This window comes from Hemibagrus wyckioides, linkage group LG16 (genome assembly GCF_019097595.1).
Source record: "Hemibagrus wyckioides isolate EC202008001 linkage group LG16, SWU_Hwy_1.0, whole genome shotgun sequence".
Taxonomy (NCBI): Eukaryota; Metazoa; Chordata; class Actinopteri; order Siluriformes; family Bagridae; genus Hemibagrus; species Hemibagrus wyckioides.
This window is the reverse complement of record NC_080725.1, coordinates 21,299,441-21,317,544: the sequence shown is the minus strand read 5'-3', so window position 1 is coordinate 21,317,544 and position 18,104 is coordinate 21,299,441. Positions and strand designations below refer to the sequence as shown.

At 39.4% G+C, this 18,104-nt stretch overlaps 1 protein-coding gene across 1 annotated transcript in view; it reads right to left on the bottom strand.

The window, feature by feature from the left end:
• Window positions 1–17,854, bottom strand: part of LOC131367365 (leucine-rich repeat transmembrane neuronal protein 4) — a 132,515-nt gene extending 114,661 nt beyond the window's left edge. The window contains exons 1-2 of the mRNA XM_058412740.1: window positions 17,167–17,854; window positions 12,473–14,034 (exon numbers count right to left, since the gene is read on the bottom strand). Of these exons, the coding sequence (XP_058268723.1) occupies window positions 12,473–14,034; window positions 17,167–17,200 (1,596 nt within the window). The 5' untranslated portion in view covers window positions 17,201–17,854. The remainder of the gene's footprint in view (window positions 1–12,472; window positions 14,035–17,166) is intronic.
• Window positions 17,855–18,104: the final 250 nt, after the last annotated feature.

Below are 18,104 nucleotides of genomic sequence, written 5' to 3'. Positions count from 1 at the left end.
AACGAGAGGTGCAGTCATTATTTGCAGAATGATTTCACGAGCCCGACGCCAGCTGGGATTTTGCTCCGTGTTCTTTAAATCCCGACAGGCCAAGGTGAAAGACAAGACACCACAGACGGTGAAGGGGAATGTGACAGGATTTTATTATGACCACCAAGCAGAGAACACTTTCAGAGACTGGCACAACATACCAATACACTCCTCGTGTTTGGGTACAGTGTCTGTCAGCTTTCGGGGTCATTGAACACCAATCCCTTGGGCAAAACATAACATTTCAGTTTCTTATTCTAATGTCTTATTTGTTTTTTATCTTTCCCTTTTGTATTAAGATACTTATCTACTGCTTTTCTGTTCACGGAATACACACTGGCTGTAATGCACGAGTGTGTAATGACTGGTCAAATGATGCATGAATCTACAGTCTGTGCTAGAAAGAATTCAGCCCCTACTTCCTCCCATTCAGTGTATTTTTCATTACATCCAGTGGTGGTGCTGTTGTGCTTGTTTCTACAAATTCCCAAATCCGTAAACAGTCCATGTTAAGCAATGCATGAACAACAAATAAGACCTGCCAACAACTTTAATTTGATCTATTAATGAAGAAAGGAAGGGTTTAATCCTGCTAACTCAGTTATATTTTACAGATCCAAAAATCTCCAGTGTTCTCCTAGTGCTTATCTAGTCCTCTGCTTTGAATAACCCCAGTGCCCCCCCGCTCCGAGGTAAAAGAGCCCAGAGATTTATAAAGGTTAGTAAGGAAAGTGAAAAAATTAGAGAAATAGACTGCATAGGCTGTGCTCTCCTCCTCTAGGGAGAGAAAACAACCTTGACAATTGAAAATACCTCTACAAAGGTTTAGAAAGAAAAAAAAAATGTTGTGCTCCTTATAGATCACCATCATATACTGTAGCTGGATAGAGTTCCATTGATTGACGATCATTATCTGTGATGAGGTGCAATTGAAGATGCTAAGACCTAATTGCTAATTAGTCCCAAAACAAACTAAGCAAAGTAAATTATAATTATTTTAGAACACAAATAGTATATGGTGTATTATAGTCATATATATTATGGTAAATAGATAGTAAATATATAGTATGAGTGCTAAGAGTTGTTTATCTACAGGTCATGCTACAGTACACAGCATCATTCAGTCACTCATCTTCAGCAAGTGCTTTAATAACCAGTGTCTATCCACTGGAAAACTGGGTGTGAGGCAGGAATGTGTCCTGGAATGGATGCCATTTCATCACACATTCACACCAATGGGTAGTTTAAGGTAGTTTAGGACCTAACTACCAGAACACTTTAAAAATGTGAGAAAATCCAACCTCAGGTTGAACCAGAACTCTCAAGCTGTGGGTGCAGTACCAGCTGCACCACCACCATGCCACTCCAGTAGAGATCAGTGGTAACATTATTGAACCAGAATTAACAGGACAGTCAATTACTCTCATTGCTTACAAACAAACTAACACTTCACACCATGGCCTATATGTAGAAGTATAAGTTGAGTTTTTCTGGACCACTTCAAGGCATCCCAAATCCAACCATCTTTCCTTGTCCATTAGTTCCCTGAGTGCTTGGACCTGCATAATACAGAAATGACACAATTCTAGTCTCCTTTGACCATCTTGATTGCCGAAGGTCAGGAAAAAATGAATGCTCAAGCCACATCTAGGCTTTTTTATCCATGTTTTTTCTTTCCTCTTTGTCAGCAATGCACAGTGCCATCACTGACACTCTGATATTCAGGCATGCTACTACTCAGAGAGCTTGTTTATCACCTTGTGGCATACAGCAGCCATCCACTTGGGATCAGAAGACAGACACTGGGACAAGAAAGAGAATGAAAGACTATCAGACAGAAGGAAACAGAAAGAAAGCTGGGCTGAGATGCTGTTTGTGAGTAGGAACTAGACAAAAAAATATTCAGAGAGAGGGAGACAGAAGAAGACTGAAAATGGAAGAAGGGGGCAGGCAAGAGATTTAGAGCAGGGATGAAAGTAAAGGTAGATAACAAAAGAAAAAGGCAGAGAGGAAGTGGGGAAGCCAAAAATAAATACCGGGATAAAGAGAATAGGAGAGATGCCAATGTGTATGGATTTGGGGGGTGAGAGACAATAGAGTGACAAACACACAATAGAGAGGACGCTCATTAAGGGAAGCTGAATTTATTACACAAATCTCTCCAACCAGAAGCACCATGCACCCTCCACTAGGCAAATACCAACATAAATAATTTTAATTACTCAGTATGTAATCATGGTTTATGATACATTAAAAACACACCATGTTTAAATGGATATATTTGCAGAAAGGGAAGCAGGCATCAAACCAGGAATTTAAGATTTAGCTTCAGCATACTCTACCAATATTGCTGGTTGCTAGTTAATCAGCTCCATGGCCTACATTTGCCTAGGCCACAGATTCCCAGCCCTGGTCCTGAATCAGCTAATTAATAGCCCTTTGTGAGCTGAAGTGTTTGTGGAAGAGCAGGAAAAACACTCCGAGGTACTCCAGAACCAGGGTCAGGAACCAGTGGCCTTGGGCAACAACTGGCACTCTATGATTTATTCTTCTGAAATTGTTTGATATTTCTGTGCACTCTGGATCCTGACCCCATAAAGCCTGCTTCTTGTTGACCACCAACCACCCCAGATGCTTCCAACCCATCCCCTAAGTCACAAAAGTGCATGATCTGACAAAGGACAGTGCAAGAATGCAAGTCAATATCAATGTTGGCAAATAAAAAAATAAAAAGAACTTAGATTGAATGCTGAATGATATTTATTCAAAATATTCATTCAAGATGATCAGTGCAGTACTGGAAACACAGCCTATCCTGGGAAAACAGGGAATGGGGTGGGAATTCTCTCTTGGTGGGATTCCAGGCTCTTGGAAAATAATGTTAGTAGTACTGTCATTTTTGTTTTGAAAATGAATGACTGATGAATGAGAAGTTTGTATGAATTGTGTGGCTGCAACTGCTGGATCAGGATTGCGGTGTCTCAAGAGTTTATCTATGGAACTTTGGCCATGAGGTGAAACTACAGGTGGGACACCAGTCTATTTCGAGGCACCATAGAAACACAACTAGTTTTACCAGAGTCAATCCACCTACCAGCAGGATTTTGGGAGATTGGACAAAGCCAAGCTGAAGGAAATGCACATGGATGTGGGAAAATTTACATTTCTGGCATTTGGCCTTATCCAGAGTGAATTACAATTTATCTCATTTTATGCAACTGAGAGTTAAGGACCTTGCTCAGGGGCCCAGCACTGGCAGCTTGGTTGACCTGGAATTTAAACTCACAACCTTCCAATCAGCAGTCCAAAACCATTTTTTCCTATATAACGACTAAAAAACGTTTCCCTGCCTTTGACGCCATGTAATTTCTGAATTATTGTCCAACAATGCCCATACAGAAATACCAAACAGAACCCAAATATTTCCAAGTTCAGTCATTATAAGGAAAATAATAATGCTTTCTTCACCAGAGAACATGTTCACTGCTTTGATTGCAGGACTGTTGTAATGTGAAGAGTCTTTTATAAGTGAGTAATAGATTTTCTTGATCTTTCAAAAATATTTCTGAAAGACTATTGAAAGCAGAGACTAAATGGAACAAAAGGTCAAACATGAATTAGCAGCAGATTTTCTTTAGCTTTTGGTCAGATGAGAAGCAAAAGACACTGGTTAAACCCTAAATTTGCCCAAGGCTTACAAATAACCCGTCCATGGGAATTTGATTAAGGAACCTTTCAGTCAATTTGGAAGATTCCACCATGAAGAGAGCAGCACTTGAATCAGCCACCAGGTCCCAAAACACACATGTACACATAATCTGGAGCTCGGGTCTCTACGAGCAAACGGGTTAAATTAATTTGAAGCTAAGGGCTCTCACCAGAGGTGTGCCTTGTGTTCCGTTGAATTGAGTCCATGTGATTGGCTCCCAAATTGCAGAGAATGCTGCGATTACATAAGCACCCAAGTGTGCTCCAGTACATGCCTGTTTTTGCGTGGGCAGCACTGGCACAACCGTCCTATAATACACAAGTTCACATTTTTCATACCATCCAAATGGATGCAGAGCATGAGGGTTTAAAAGGGGTTCTTATAAGGCTTATCTGTGTTGTTATGAAATGCTTCAAATGGGAAAACATGAGCTAACCATTTTCAAAAGTGCACATGCTAGTTTTAGTGGATAGACCAGCCTGCTAAGCTAGAAAACGAAGCTTTTAGTGTGTTTCATCTCTTACTGTGTGGGTAGAAGCGGATAAACATCTCAAGGTCAAGCTCTGACCAGTTGTGTCCTGTGGGTAGACAGAACAACAAACCTGTAAAAGGAAGTGATGTCACACTTTTTGGTGCTGTCTTCCCTCCTCGCTGGCAGTAACTCACTCCAGGGTGGCTGACTGCACTGCCCTTGTGTTGTTCTCTAGCCACAAGTTTATGATAATCTTAATAAATTATGTGCTGCACAGACATTAAATTGTGCGATTGCCACTAAATCACATGGAGTGTGCCTCTTGGGTAGGACAGCTCCATCTCTCACTTGGCCTCAGCCTCTGTAAATTGGGACAGGATTAATGATAATTTAAAGTGCCCATGATAATCATATTCCATGTTGAATATCATAATGTGATGTCCACCCGAATAGCATTCTTATCACTCAGTTATATATCACACTTACAACTTTAGGACTGTCATTAACTCTTTCCATTTATTTTATATATATATATATATATATATATACAGGTATATATATATATATATATATCTATTTATATATTTATATGAATATATATATACATATATATATATATATATATATATATATATATATATATATATATATATATATGGTCAAGTTTAGGATTGTGATTAGTGTATTGTGGGCTCAGGGGTGGACAGGTCATGAATGTATTCGCTAATGTGTTGCCCAGTCTGACTTTTTGGCTGGCAAAAATTTTGAAATCTAATTGATGAGGCTAAAAAAAGCTAGCAAATATAATAGAATAGTATAAGACAGGGTAGTTATTGATAGGGGATTAATAGAAAAGCTATAATACACTGCGCTAATACGGACAAAATGAACAGGAATACAATGAGCCCATTGTGATTGCCCCCTTAACTGAAAGTCAGCAAATCACTGGGCCAGTGTTGTAGTTCTGAGATGTCCTCATATTGCATGAAAACAGACATTATTCAGATTTTTGTCTTCTGAAAGTCAATAAGGAAGTTGTTGTTCTTTTGGCTGCTCCCTGTTCAGGGTCGCCACAGCAGATCGTTTGGTCCGCATGTTTCGATTTGGCACAGGTTTTACGCTGGATGCCCTTCCTGACACATCCCTCTAATTTTTATCTCGGCTTGGGACCGGCACTGTGAGTTATCTTTTCAACGGCTGGATTAGCTGGCCACAGCAATGAGAGCACTGGATCCTGCCACTGAACCACCAAGAGGCTGAAAGTCAATAGGGAAGTATTTTTCTTTTTCTGAGGGAGCAAGACATGGTCCATGTCTTGTCTGAGACAAGAACTCAAATATGGATAATATCTACATTGTTGTCATTTCATGCTATATGATCGAAATGAACTTTTCACTTCTTCTCACAGTTTCATTCTTTACTGTCTGTCTTACACTGACCGCATGTATAAATGAAAATACAAAAATGTAGATCCTGTCCACACAAAATGGCATGACCGTATCTTCCAATAGTGGCTTTCAACTGGATCTTAAAGCACAAACATTTTGTAGTCATATGTATCTTTAAGTAGCAGTTTGACCTCATTGTCTTTGTATACATATATAAACCCCTACACTGTAATAATAATAATAATAATAATGATAATAATAATAATAATAATAATAATAATAATAATAATAATAATAATAAAGTTTATTCATTTAATTTTGGCCATGTTGCCGTCACTTTGTTTTTCACTCAATAGACAGCTCTTCCCGTTACCCTTGAGGTGTTTGACATAAAACATTATGACCTACTATAACCACCGTCTTGGCTGACATGCTCATATTTCCGTTAAAGTTGTTCATGTAGATGGGAATTGTTTTGAGAAACATACGAAATATAAACATATTTCCACATTTACCCAGACCCTTCAGCTCTTCCGAAAACACACCTGCCCCTCGTTTTCTGCACATTTGCCTGTTTCTGTTGCGTATTCACCTTTGTGTCTTCTTCAATCCAGGCCTTCCATTATAACAACATAGAGCAGCAGGGAAAGGGGTGAAGAGCTATTTCAGCTCCAATATTTCAGTAATAAAATACAAGCTGTACAGAGGTAGCGTTATAATGAAATCTTCCTTCGCTCACTTTACAAAGACATGGCATGCATATGAAATCCATTTTTCACAGCAGAACACAAAGACCCAGGTGGCATCGCTGCATTCTTAGTTTGTTCTCAAACACTTGACACAGTTTAGGAGCTTATAGAATCATCCTCAGGTGCAAAAGAAGTCTCTTATTGCGGTCAGTGAGCATATGGAAAACTGCCCTTAATCTTCTCTATGCTTTTTCGATATTTATTTATTTTTATTTTTGTGTGTTGACCTGATAACCAGATTGGTGGCACACATATTAATCTTTGACAATTGCTTTCTCCTGTTGAGAGGATTAGTCCATTTTCATTATTTGCAGGGCTCAAAGCTACACAAATCATCAATTTGATAGATAAAAAAAAAACTAGAGTCTGGCCTAATGGTGATTAATCTCTCATTTTGTTAAAATGGAATAAAGTTATCATTATTTATGTGTTTTCTTGTTTCCTCCAAAGCAAATGGAGCAGTCTGAAATCTGCATGCATTAAGGACTCAGAACTTAAGCCTTTAATGTGAATGCAGCATGACTACAACGGAAAGCACAATAAAAGGGCCTCACAACTGGCCTAATTGCTCACAAGCAAAAAGAATAAATATTGAATGCTTTCCAAATCTTTTGAGAGTATGAATGGGTAAACACACACTACAACACAGCGTGGGCAGGGGTTTTCCTACATTTCTGTATGTGGATGTATGTAGTAAATAAGTCAGAGGGTTTAAAACTTTAAATGCAGAACATGTTTAGATTTAAACTAATGTATATTTGTACTGAAGGGCAAATGCGTGGTGTACTACAACGTAGGATGGCTCCAGGGTTCCTGGTTTGACCCTGATCTCAGGTTACTGCCTGTGTGGACTTCTACATGTTCTCCTCATGTCCATGTGGGTTTCTTCCGGGTTTTATGGTTTGCTTCCATTTCCAAAAAACATGCTGGTGAATTGTTTTTTGGAAGGACATCGGATCCAATGTGACCCTTTTTTATTATTATAATTAGTAGTAGTAGTAGATAAGTATTATTAAGCCCTGTATTTTTAAGTTTATGCCTTCTTCATATCTATTACCTGACTTTGATCAACAACCATCTCCTACTTCTGTAGCTTTTTCCGTGTGATACATGGCATTAAGATTTTCCATTAAGATGTACTCGACCTCATATTTCTAGCCCGGAAACACAGGACAGGGTCATATGCAAAAAAAAAAAAAGAGTTCCTGGACACTGTAGACTGAAACAACTTAAAAAATAAATAGATAGATAGATAGATAGATAGATAGATAGATAGATAGATAGATAGATAGATAGATAGATAGATAGATAGATAGATAGATAGATAGATAGACTGACAGAAAAATAAATAAATAAATAAATAAATAAATAAATTCTTTTGTGCTCCAAGAGAATCCAAGTTTTGGAAAAAATGAAACTATTCTGTCTTCTTATGGGTATAAAAAAAATAATAAAACATGTTTTTCATAGTTTTGTTTATTTGTTTGTTTGTTTGCAAGCTTAGCATATTCTCTTGCTAGTCTTTCTGGAGCTGCCTGAATATGTAAATGGAGCTTGTATGATATGTTCCTGACCTTTATTCTTAATCTATCAAATAATATTATTCTCCAAATAAGCTGTTTTCAGCAGCTGTAGCTTTCCTGCCCCCCAGAGAGACTTTCCTGACAAGCCTCGCCAACAGGTAAAAATTCTGACACATCAAGTTGCAGGCTAATCAGCTATTCATCATGCATAATTCATGCTCCTAACAATTCAAGGTCTGAAAGTGAAGCGTCTGAGCAGGTGGAGGATCCTGCAGCTGGAAGGGAGTGAAGATGTAGACCCGCATGACAGGAAGCGACGGCCCAGCCCCCTTCATCTCTCTGACAAGTTTGCCTCATTATCCTTTTCCACTCTGCTTTTAACACATGTAGAGTCGTCGAGTTTGCTGATCAGCCCGAACTCGAGACCACCCTGTTGCAAGGTCTAGCGAATGACGAACACTTCATTACTGCTTCCTGAGCAGCACTGTACAACTCACAAGGGCAATAAATCCTAACCGTGGACACTGTCAGTTCCATCAATAAGGACATCTTTATTGCTTTGCTTTTCAAATCAATCCATGTTGTATCCCGGAATTACGTTTAACAACCAAGGATGTTCAAGTTTTTCACTGAAGCACCTGTTTTACCAAAGCGAGCTACTCTCAAGGTTAGGACAGAGGAATCTCTCTCACTCTCTCTCTCTCCCTAAACACTCTTTATCTGGCGTTTCTTGTCACTCGTGATAAGACGCTGAGGGTAGAAAGGTGTCAAGAGTATGCGTGTTTCCAAGACAAAAGCCTAAAGCAAGCCAAAACGTATGTTTGAATCTAGCTCGTTAGTGTGATGTGAAAAGACCCGCAAGTCAGGTGTGTGAGCAGAATACCGAACCGCAGCAGAGAGAACAGGACTCATCAATCACCAGGTGACTTCGACTCGGCTGCACCACCGAGCAGCCCAACCACATCATGTCCGCCGCAGGAGATGGAGAGTGAGGACGCCGTAAACAATTCACACTTACAGACAAAATGGAATCGGAAACACAGAAAATGTCCCTCGTTACATCACGACCTATACAATTGGATGATTAGGGTTTAATTCGAAGCATCTAGAGAGAACAATTTCACGGCATAAACGGTAGCCGGGATCTAAGGATTGTAATCATTTTTAGATTGGAAAGGAAATAAAAGCATTCCTTCAGAATTATCGGCACCTTCGTGACGTGATAGAAATTAAAAAATAAATAAATCTTTCAAAAATTTTGAACAAAAATTTAAATAAATAAATAGCTAAATAAATAAATAAATAAACATTACAATTGTGATGCCTGATCAGCTCAGTGTTTTTTATTATTATTTTTATTTTTATTTTTTTTTTATACCTAACATGAAAGTATATGTTCAGCTTTTCAGTAAGGTTGAAATTATTATAAATACATTTTTTAGCATTTATTTAAATGTATGTTTGGTTCGATATATTTTTGAAAGATCTATCTATGACCACCATGTCATATATGTAAAAATATTTTGGGCTGAAATATCCTAGTCCACCAATCTTCATTAGAACTCTTGACCCAAACTCCACACTGCACTTCTGCTTATAGATCATCAGACTTTCCTTGTTGTGCCTGGATGTCCAATTCCTTATAGATTAAGTAAATCATTTTTCTTATGGCACTTGATGGCACCTAATCCTGTTTTTAACTGCATATGTCATTCAGTTGCAGCAGTTGACAGACACCAGCTTAGCATTTAAGGGTTAAGTGCCTTGCTCAAAAGCAAGCAGCTTGGTGATCCTGGGATTTGAACTTAGAACCTTTCAATTAGCAGTCCCCCATTTTAACCACTGAGCTACCATTTTCCTAGCACCTGAACTGTAGAGATGCAGCTTCCAGCGAACTCATATATATATTTGTATACTCATTTATATATATATTTTTTTTTCCTGTGTATTTGATTGACTAATCATTTGGCATCTTCCTGATTAGTTTTTATAACATATTTCTGGTGTCAAGGGTGCCAATAATTCTGGAAAGCATTGTAGGTAAGCAGATGCCCTGTGATGTACCTTGCAGTAAGATTTTCCATCACTGGCCATCTATCATTCTTGATGGAGAAAAAGAAATAAAAATACAATACCATGTAAGTATTGAAAAAATGTTGGCCCAAACTTTCACTTCAAAGCAAAGACTACATCGTATAAATGCGTGCGATTTGCTTATTGCACTATTTGTCAGATTTGGAGTGTGCTAACGATTAAAATCACTCTCTGGTTCAAATGAACTAACCTAATGGAATCTCATGTAGCTCATTTATGTAGCTAGCGTGCTAGATGAATGCCCTGAGGATGCTCCAAGATGAAGAGCAAATAAGACGCAGAAAGCTGCTATGAACAATGTCTCGATGAATCAGTCACAAAGCAAATGAGCCTAATCTGTGGGAGTCTACCACACACTGCTGAGCCTTCTGAAAAGAAAATCTTTTTTTTTTATCGAATAAATCCAGGAGTTCTCTGTGGCCTTGACCATCTTCCCCTTTCTGTCAGTCTTTTTCCCTTACCTGTTTACCGAACTCTCATCGTGTCTATCTGTCTATCATCTTCTCCTCCTGCACTATTTAGGTTCCATGTGTCCAAGTGTCTCTTCTGTGGCATTGCCAGACGGTTTGGCTACAGCTAAGGCTAACATCCCTGCAAGGAGCTGACAGGTTTCCAAGACCCACAGGGAGGAAGAGTCACAGCTAGTGCAGCTGAATACAAAAATACGCCATCACCATAAATATAACCATCATAAAAAGTCTCCACTCATTTCCATACGCGACGTATTGTGTTGTTTTAAGCATTGCGCATTCGTCTTTCTAAAAATCTGGATTTTTAGGAATGCGCTTTAAAGAAGATTTACAAAGAAACTGCTTATTAAAAATAGATATCTAGACAGTGCGAAAGGGAGATTCGAACAAAAAAATTCAAAGGTCTGGATTTGAAGCATCTTTTAGGCTCATGGATGAAACAGCAACAGCTAAAAAGCTGCCGAAAACAAGAGGGCAGGATGATCTTGTTACACACACCATCAGCAGACTCACGTTGCTCGAGGAAGCTTGTTAGAGGTAAAAAAAAATATAATAAAAAAAAGACAAAAAAGCACTGTCCTTTCTGGTAATGCGATCGCTACACTGGCAATCTAACAACCTTATTAAAAACAGATCAAACGGGCAACAAGACCCAGCAGTCACTGAAGCATATACAAGGGCTTGGCTTTTTTTTTTTTTTTTGAGAGAGAGAGAGAGAGACTCGCTCATCAGTACTGTGTTTGAAGTCCAAATCCATGACTAGTTATAGAGGGTTAGATGATACCTGAATTATTTATTTCCGTACTTAATAACACCAGTGCCAACGGGCACAAATTCACATTTTATACTGTGCTTTTTCAGCAGTCTTTAAAGATTGTTTCACTGTTTAAGAAATAAATAAAAAAAACTATTAGCCAAATTCTATAACAGATTAATGCAACAGCAAATTCTTGATAAAGATCTGCTAATGATAGATCTAGGATTTTATGTTTATGATCCATGATTTGATGATAATACCATCAGTCTGGCAATTCTGGCAATTAGCAGGTTCCACATTATGATCTCTGTATTTGTAGCTGTATTTGTTGTTGGTTAGTTCCATCTTGTGTAGTTGACCTATTTGTGGCTTTTGGATAAGAAATATTTCTCACACAATATATCAAATATTTCTGAACTTTAGCTATCTTTGGTTTGTGCATGACAATAAACTGCTCACGGCGCTATAATTATTCTCCAGTGTGCATTTTGTTTAGTCTGGGACTGGGTCTGGATGAAAATGTTGTTGTTAACAAATTCATTACTTAATGTATGAAATGAAATGTATGAAAAGCTTCCTGGAATAATATTTCACTCAGAACTGCTAGCGAAGCAAACATAATACCATTAGCATTTAAGAAAATTAAGATCTTAGCCAGTTTTTTGGTTGAAGTACTTCCATGGTAAGAAAAATAAAAAGCAATAACATGTGTTTGTACCACTTCACTGTCCAAAAGCAATCGAATGCATCAAAGCCTTAAATTACTTTTTGTTTTCTAGTATCAATGATACTCCACTTTTTTGAACACACTCGAAGGCATTGTATCAACTCCATTTCGTGTTTTTTTTTTTTTCAGCACAAGTCTGTCATAACTCGTAAACATTAAAACAAACATTGTTTAACAAAGTACATTTGTACAGGTGAACAGCGTATGGGACCATATTTGCTGATGTGACAGCATATATTTATTGCAAATACAGCAGTATTTTTCAAAATGACTCTGAACAAATACAACAAATCACATTCTTTTGCATACTGAAATCAAAATGCACACATTTGCCAGAAATCAATAAAAAACAGTCCGAGCCAAGTAGCCTTAAAAGTATTTGACATCTCACTCTTATAAATATTTTGGGCCGCCAACATGGAATCGACAAAATGACAAAACCAAAATCACAGCACCAGTTTTCTAAAAGCAATTTACACTGAGCTCTTTTTTTTCATTGCCAAACAGTGGAAAGGTTTTGGTTACAGAAGTAGCAAGAAGTGTAGAGTCATACCTCACATTCTCTGGAACCGGATATGGAGTATGTGCACGGCCCTGTTCCATTGACCAGAACATCCGTAGCTTCGGAGCTTGAAGGTTTGTAGTCCACATAGTACTCCTGCAAGGGGGTGCTGAGCGTACGTTCAGTCTCCCTAGACTTTTTTCGACGTTTGCGGGCAGCTGAAGTGTTTTCCTGCAGCTGCTTGACACTGCTCGGATAGCGCTTCCATGACACATAAATCACAAGGAGAATCATTGCGACAGATAAAAACAGTGCGACGCTCCCTGCCACTATCTTGTGGAAGGACACTGGCTCAAAATCTTGCTCAGGTTGAGAGACATCAGACTGTGGTGGTCTTGAAGGTGTGGGATGTTGCAAAGGTGTACCCTGGCCCCTTCTGCTTCCTCCGGAATGAAGAGTAGGTGCGAAGGGAAGGGCTGCGTTCAGAGCAGGGGCACCAGAGAGGGTAGTTGTAGAACTAGCAAAGGAGGGAGTAACATGACTGACCTTGCACACACCACTTGCCTCCACAGCATCCAAGACCTTCTCACCTTGAGCTTCTTTGGGTGAGGCACAAATCATGGGAGTCTCCTTGTTCCCTTGAAAATTTTTCAGCCAAGCTACCAGGGGGCAGACGGCAGGTCCACAGTCCCACATGTTCCCAGCTAGGCTGATCATGCTCAGGGATATCCAAGCCGACACAACTTCCTGAGAGACGTTAACCAGCTTGTTGGAATCCACGTTAAGTGTCTGCAAGTTTGGCATACATTTGTAGACCTCTGGCTCCAGCTCCTGTAGGTCATTCCCTGAAAGGTCCAACTTCTGTAGAGAACTCCAGGTCCATGTAAGTCCCTCGCTCATGGTCCGGATGCGATTCCACTGCAGGTAAAGAGCTCGGAGGTTATAAAGCCGAGGGAAGTTGGAGAAGTTGATTTTGGAGAACTGATTATGCTCGAGGTGGAGTTCCGTCAGCTTCACAAGGCCTGACATTGCATTACGTGTGATGCTGCGCAGACGATTATAGCCAAGGTCGAGGAATTCAAGATTGCGACAATCCTGAAAGAGGCGAGACGGTAGATTCTTCAAGGAGTTGGAGCGCATGTGCAAACTGATGAGTTTGCGCAGTCCTTGGAACTGACCTGGCTGCAGTGCCTGCAGTTTGTTGTAGGACAGGTCAAGATTCCTCAGATTTGGTACCAGGTGGAATGTGGTATTATGCAAGAGTGTGATTTTGTTGGAGCTCAGGATGAGCTCTTTGAGCCTCCTTATTCCTTGAAAGGCACGAGCGTCCACGGTTGCAATGTAGTTGTGGTCAAGATAGAGCCAAATGAGCTGGTTGAGGCCAACAAACTGGCCAGCACGCAAGCTTGCCAAGCTGTTGTAGCGCAGAGACAAGCCCTGACAGCCACCAGACAGGTTTTTTGGCACGTCGCGGAATGCACTGGACTCGCAGTAAACAATCTTGCCATCGCAGCGGCAGCTCCGTGGACATGGCCGCTCACCGTTAGAAAAACTCGCAGAAAGCCATGCCTGCACCAGCAGCACCACAAACCATCGCCGTCGCATGGCAGAGCCTGAAAGAAAGCAGAGTTAAAGAAAAAGAAGTTAAGCCTTCATCTTTCTCTTGCATCACTGTTCATTGTTCCATCTTAGAACTAACATATTCATTCATTGGACACACACAGGATCTAATTAACAATGCTGAGTGCTTGAATTAGTCCTGTCAAAGCTTATTTTGTTCATTTTTCATCTCTAATAATGGCAAACGCTCCATGAGAACCTTCCATTATACACTACAACTGGACTTTAACTCATTGCATCATGAAGGGAGAGAGGTTTTAAGACATACCAGAGCCACTCTATTAGATCACAATTACTACTTAAATGAGTGGCAGCCAACCAAATCACTTCCATTCGCCTGGACCTGCTGCTGCCATGCTTTCAGCTTTTGCACAAATGAGTTACTATCATAAGCAGATGAGACATTTAGATCCTGTTCTCACATACGATAAGGCATAAATTGAGCAATAAAACTGATTCAACACTTGTTTACAAGTTCAAGTTCATAAGCGGTGCACACTTTTTGTTCTCCACCCAATGTAATAGCATTACGCTCGTATTAGTAGATAGTAGATCGCTATCCAATTTCTAGACTCATGAATAGGTCTAAGAACTACTCTTGGACCCAGTAAATTGAATTAAGTTAAACCATTAATCCATGGCCTCAGCTGTTATCAGTTTATTATATCATTTAATTTATAATGTGGATAGGTGAAAATGGATGGAATGGATGGATCACCACATGCAGGTGACACTGAGCTTCATTATGCAATTAGCCTTGTACTGGAGGTATGTCGTGAAAAATCAGATTATTCCCAGGTGTAATATCTGCAGTCATTTATGCCATATCAGTAATTAGAGTGAGTGTTTGAAAGAGAATATAATCTTATACTCTTATTTCTACACATAGTACAGCTATACTGCCCTCTATGATGCCATAACAGTATTCAGTGCAACCATTAAAATTAGCCTAATGGCACATTTTGACCCAGTTTATACATATCATGGGTTTGATGCAATGCATCTATCCTGTATATTTGTATCTGTATCTGATTAGGACGCCAATATTCTCATATATATATATAGATCTAGATATATATATCTCAATATTCTCATCTGCATCTGTCTCCAGATTTAAATCAGAAAGGGTGTGACCCATACTGGATTATATATATATATATATATATATATATATATATATATATATATATATATATGAACTGTACCACTGTGGCCCTGCAAATACTAGGAAACCCAAGATGTTTTTCATCACTGTCAGCATGGTGTGTAAAATTCTGCCTCTGACTGTTCCTCAACCTCACCTACATCACACCAGGTCCCAGCTAAAGATGTGCATGAAATGATACCTTTATTTTGCTTGCCTGCTTTGCAATATTTTCTACAGTAGTTTCCACAAAGTAGACTAATTTACACCATTATGCCAAAGACCAGGCAGTTACTAAGGATGAATAAACGAACACTGTATGTCAATATTAACCTTTTATTCTATTTTATTCTACAAAGTTTACTATGTGTATCTGCATCCATTCAGCGCACACTATGAAGTATTTCAGTCTAAATAATGTATTTGTCTTTGGTTAATTCCATTCAATATATATGTGTTATAAGATAACCGAAGCGGTTGTTCTTCGTAATTATAATGCCAGTTTTAATTGGGGTGATAAAAGGGCTTTCATTTACATTTCATGAATATACATTAGGCACGTGCTAGTGTTATATTTATTATGAAATATTGAATGTTGAACTTACTGGTATGGCTTAATTTATGAATAAATTAATAAATGTGTAATTAAAATAAACAAAAAGAAATAATGAAATAAAATAAATATATAAATGACAAAATAAAATAAAATAAATAAATAAACAAACAAACAAACAAATAAATAAATAAATAAATAAATAAATAAATAAATGTTTTATCAGCCATTAAAAACATATTTATTTTTTTATTTATTTATGTATTTATTTATTTATTTATTGCCCTAGGGAAAGTTTACTGAGGAAAATTACAAGAACGTTTCAGCATGAAGGATGCATTTGGAGCTTTCTTGAAGCAAGCTTTCTCAACGGATTACAGGACTGATTCCGGACCAGAATATCGTTCATTTTTGGTATCGTGATAAACCAAAAGACCGAAGGACCGATTATCATTACATGCCAATAATATATTTAAACGAATTTCACAGAGAATCGTAGAGGGACGTGAGCAGGTTATTCATCATCCAAATAACTAGCTGAATTTTGCTGCACATGTTGCACAATAAGATGCTCGGTGTTGCCATCCCGCACACGAGCATCCACCCTCACACACACACACACACACACACACGCCCGTGCAACACGTTTCTAGGTTCTGCGTATACACCGAGCTTTTAATTACGAATTTTTAAAAAATCACGAGAAGCACAGTTCAAGAAGTCAACCGCAGGAAAAAAAATCAAAGAACAAAAATTAACGAATGGATATGACAGAGACGAGTGTGTAACGAACTGCCTCATGGGGGAACAATGTTGCGTTTAATGCTCTTAACGCCTTCATCACACTCTCAGACACTCATCCACCCACACAGACACACGCACGCGCGCGCACACACGTTCTCGCGCGCACAGCCGCACACATACACCAGTCTCTAACGCACAACGCACACACACAATACACCTACACCCACGAGCGCACCGAGTATCAAATTAAGAAAAGCCCCAAGTCTGCCTGACTGACGCAGAAAAATGAAAGAGCTACACACTCGGTACATGTTGATCTCGTCTCGTCTTGACGTTTTTAAGCAGAATCAAACATCCCAGTCGTTCCATCATGAGCGCTCGCGCTCCGTCAGGTTGTCCCGCTTCCATAATTCCAAGATCTTAGCTCGCGAAACCCTCTAACCCTCTGAAAATCTCAAGAAATGCTCTTGGCACCCGATTTGATGCGTTTTCGCAGATTTTGGCTTTGCATGATGAAATCTTAAACTATCTGCAAGAAACGAAATTCCACATTCACGAAATTCGGTTTGACAAAACCGACAGATATCATGAGTAGCCTACCGTGCTGAATGAAATAAAAAGAGCAGGGGGAAAAAAGAAATAAAAAGGCGCATGCAACTGCTTTGCGTTTAAAAGCAAACTTACTCATCGGTGTCGACAGTCGGTAGGGGGTTTTCATATGCGTCTTGCGTCCCGAATCATCCGCATGGCACGCGTCTTTCCGAGCCTGCAAACCGGAGCCGTCGCGCGCAGCAGCCACCGCCGGTTCCGCGACGCAATCAGAGCTCCGCCGCAGCACGAGCGCGTCGAAGATATCCGGTATCCGCGTGTGTCGGTTCCCCCGTCGTGACCATGCAGCATGTCGTAGAACGGCTCCGACAAAACGTCACATTAAATATACCGAGTCTCCGTCAAGGTCCGCGCGAAGAAAGACCAAAAAAAAAAAAAACATGCCATTTATCCGAAGACTCAAAAGACTCCACATCCAAGTTAATAATCGTTTTGTTTTTCCTTTCACGGACAAAAAGTTTAAGCTAAATTCCAAAACGTTCCGGCATCAATCCGCGTGCCAGCGTCGTGGCACATTGCGCAAGCGACGCAAAACAACGGCTCCACCGGCAGCACGAGCGACAGCGTCGGTTTATTTATTTATTAATTTCTTTTTTAAAGAAATCCCCCCGATAAAAAAATCGCCGAGGGACATTTCTACAGGGATTCTACGATCCTCTCGGAAAACAAAACAACCACTTTGGGGTGTTAAAGGAAAGGATTTCCTCCTCCGCGCGACTGTTTCTCCTCTTCTCCCGCGCGCGGTGAACGGGCAGAAATGCAGATGCGGCTCCGGTAACTTTGTCAGGCAGAATCTGAATGCCCTCTTCTGGCCAACTGTTAAGGATATGATATACAGCAGGCTACACTGAAAGCAACTGCCAATTTTGTAAGCCATAAAACAATAATTATATACATGAGGGTGAATTTTAAGAAACCATTTTAAGGATCTTAGACTCGAGAGTACATCTTTTGGACCTTTTACATAAAATATATAAATACCTGCTTAGGTTCATTCCTTAATGGATTTGCTC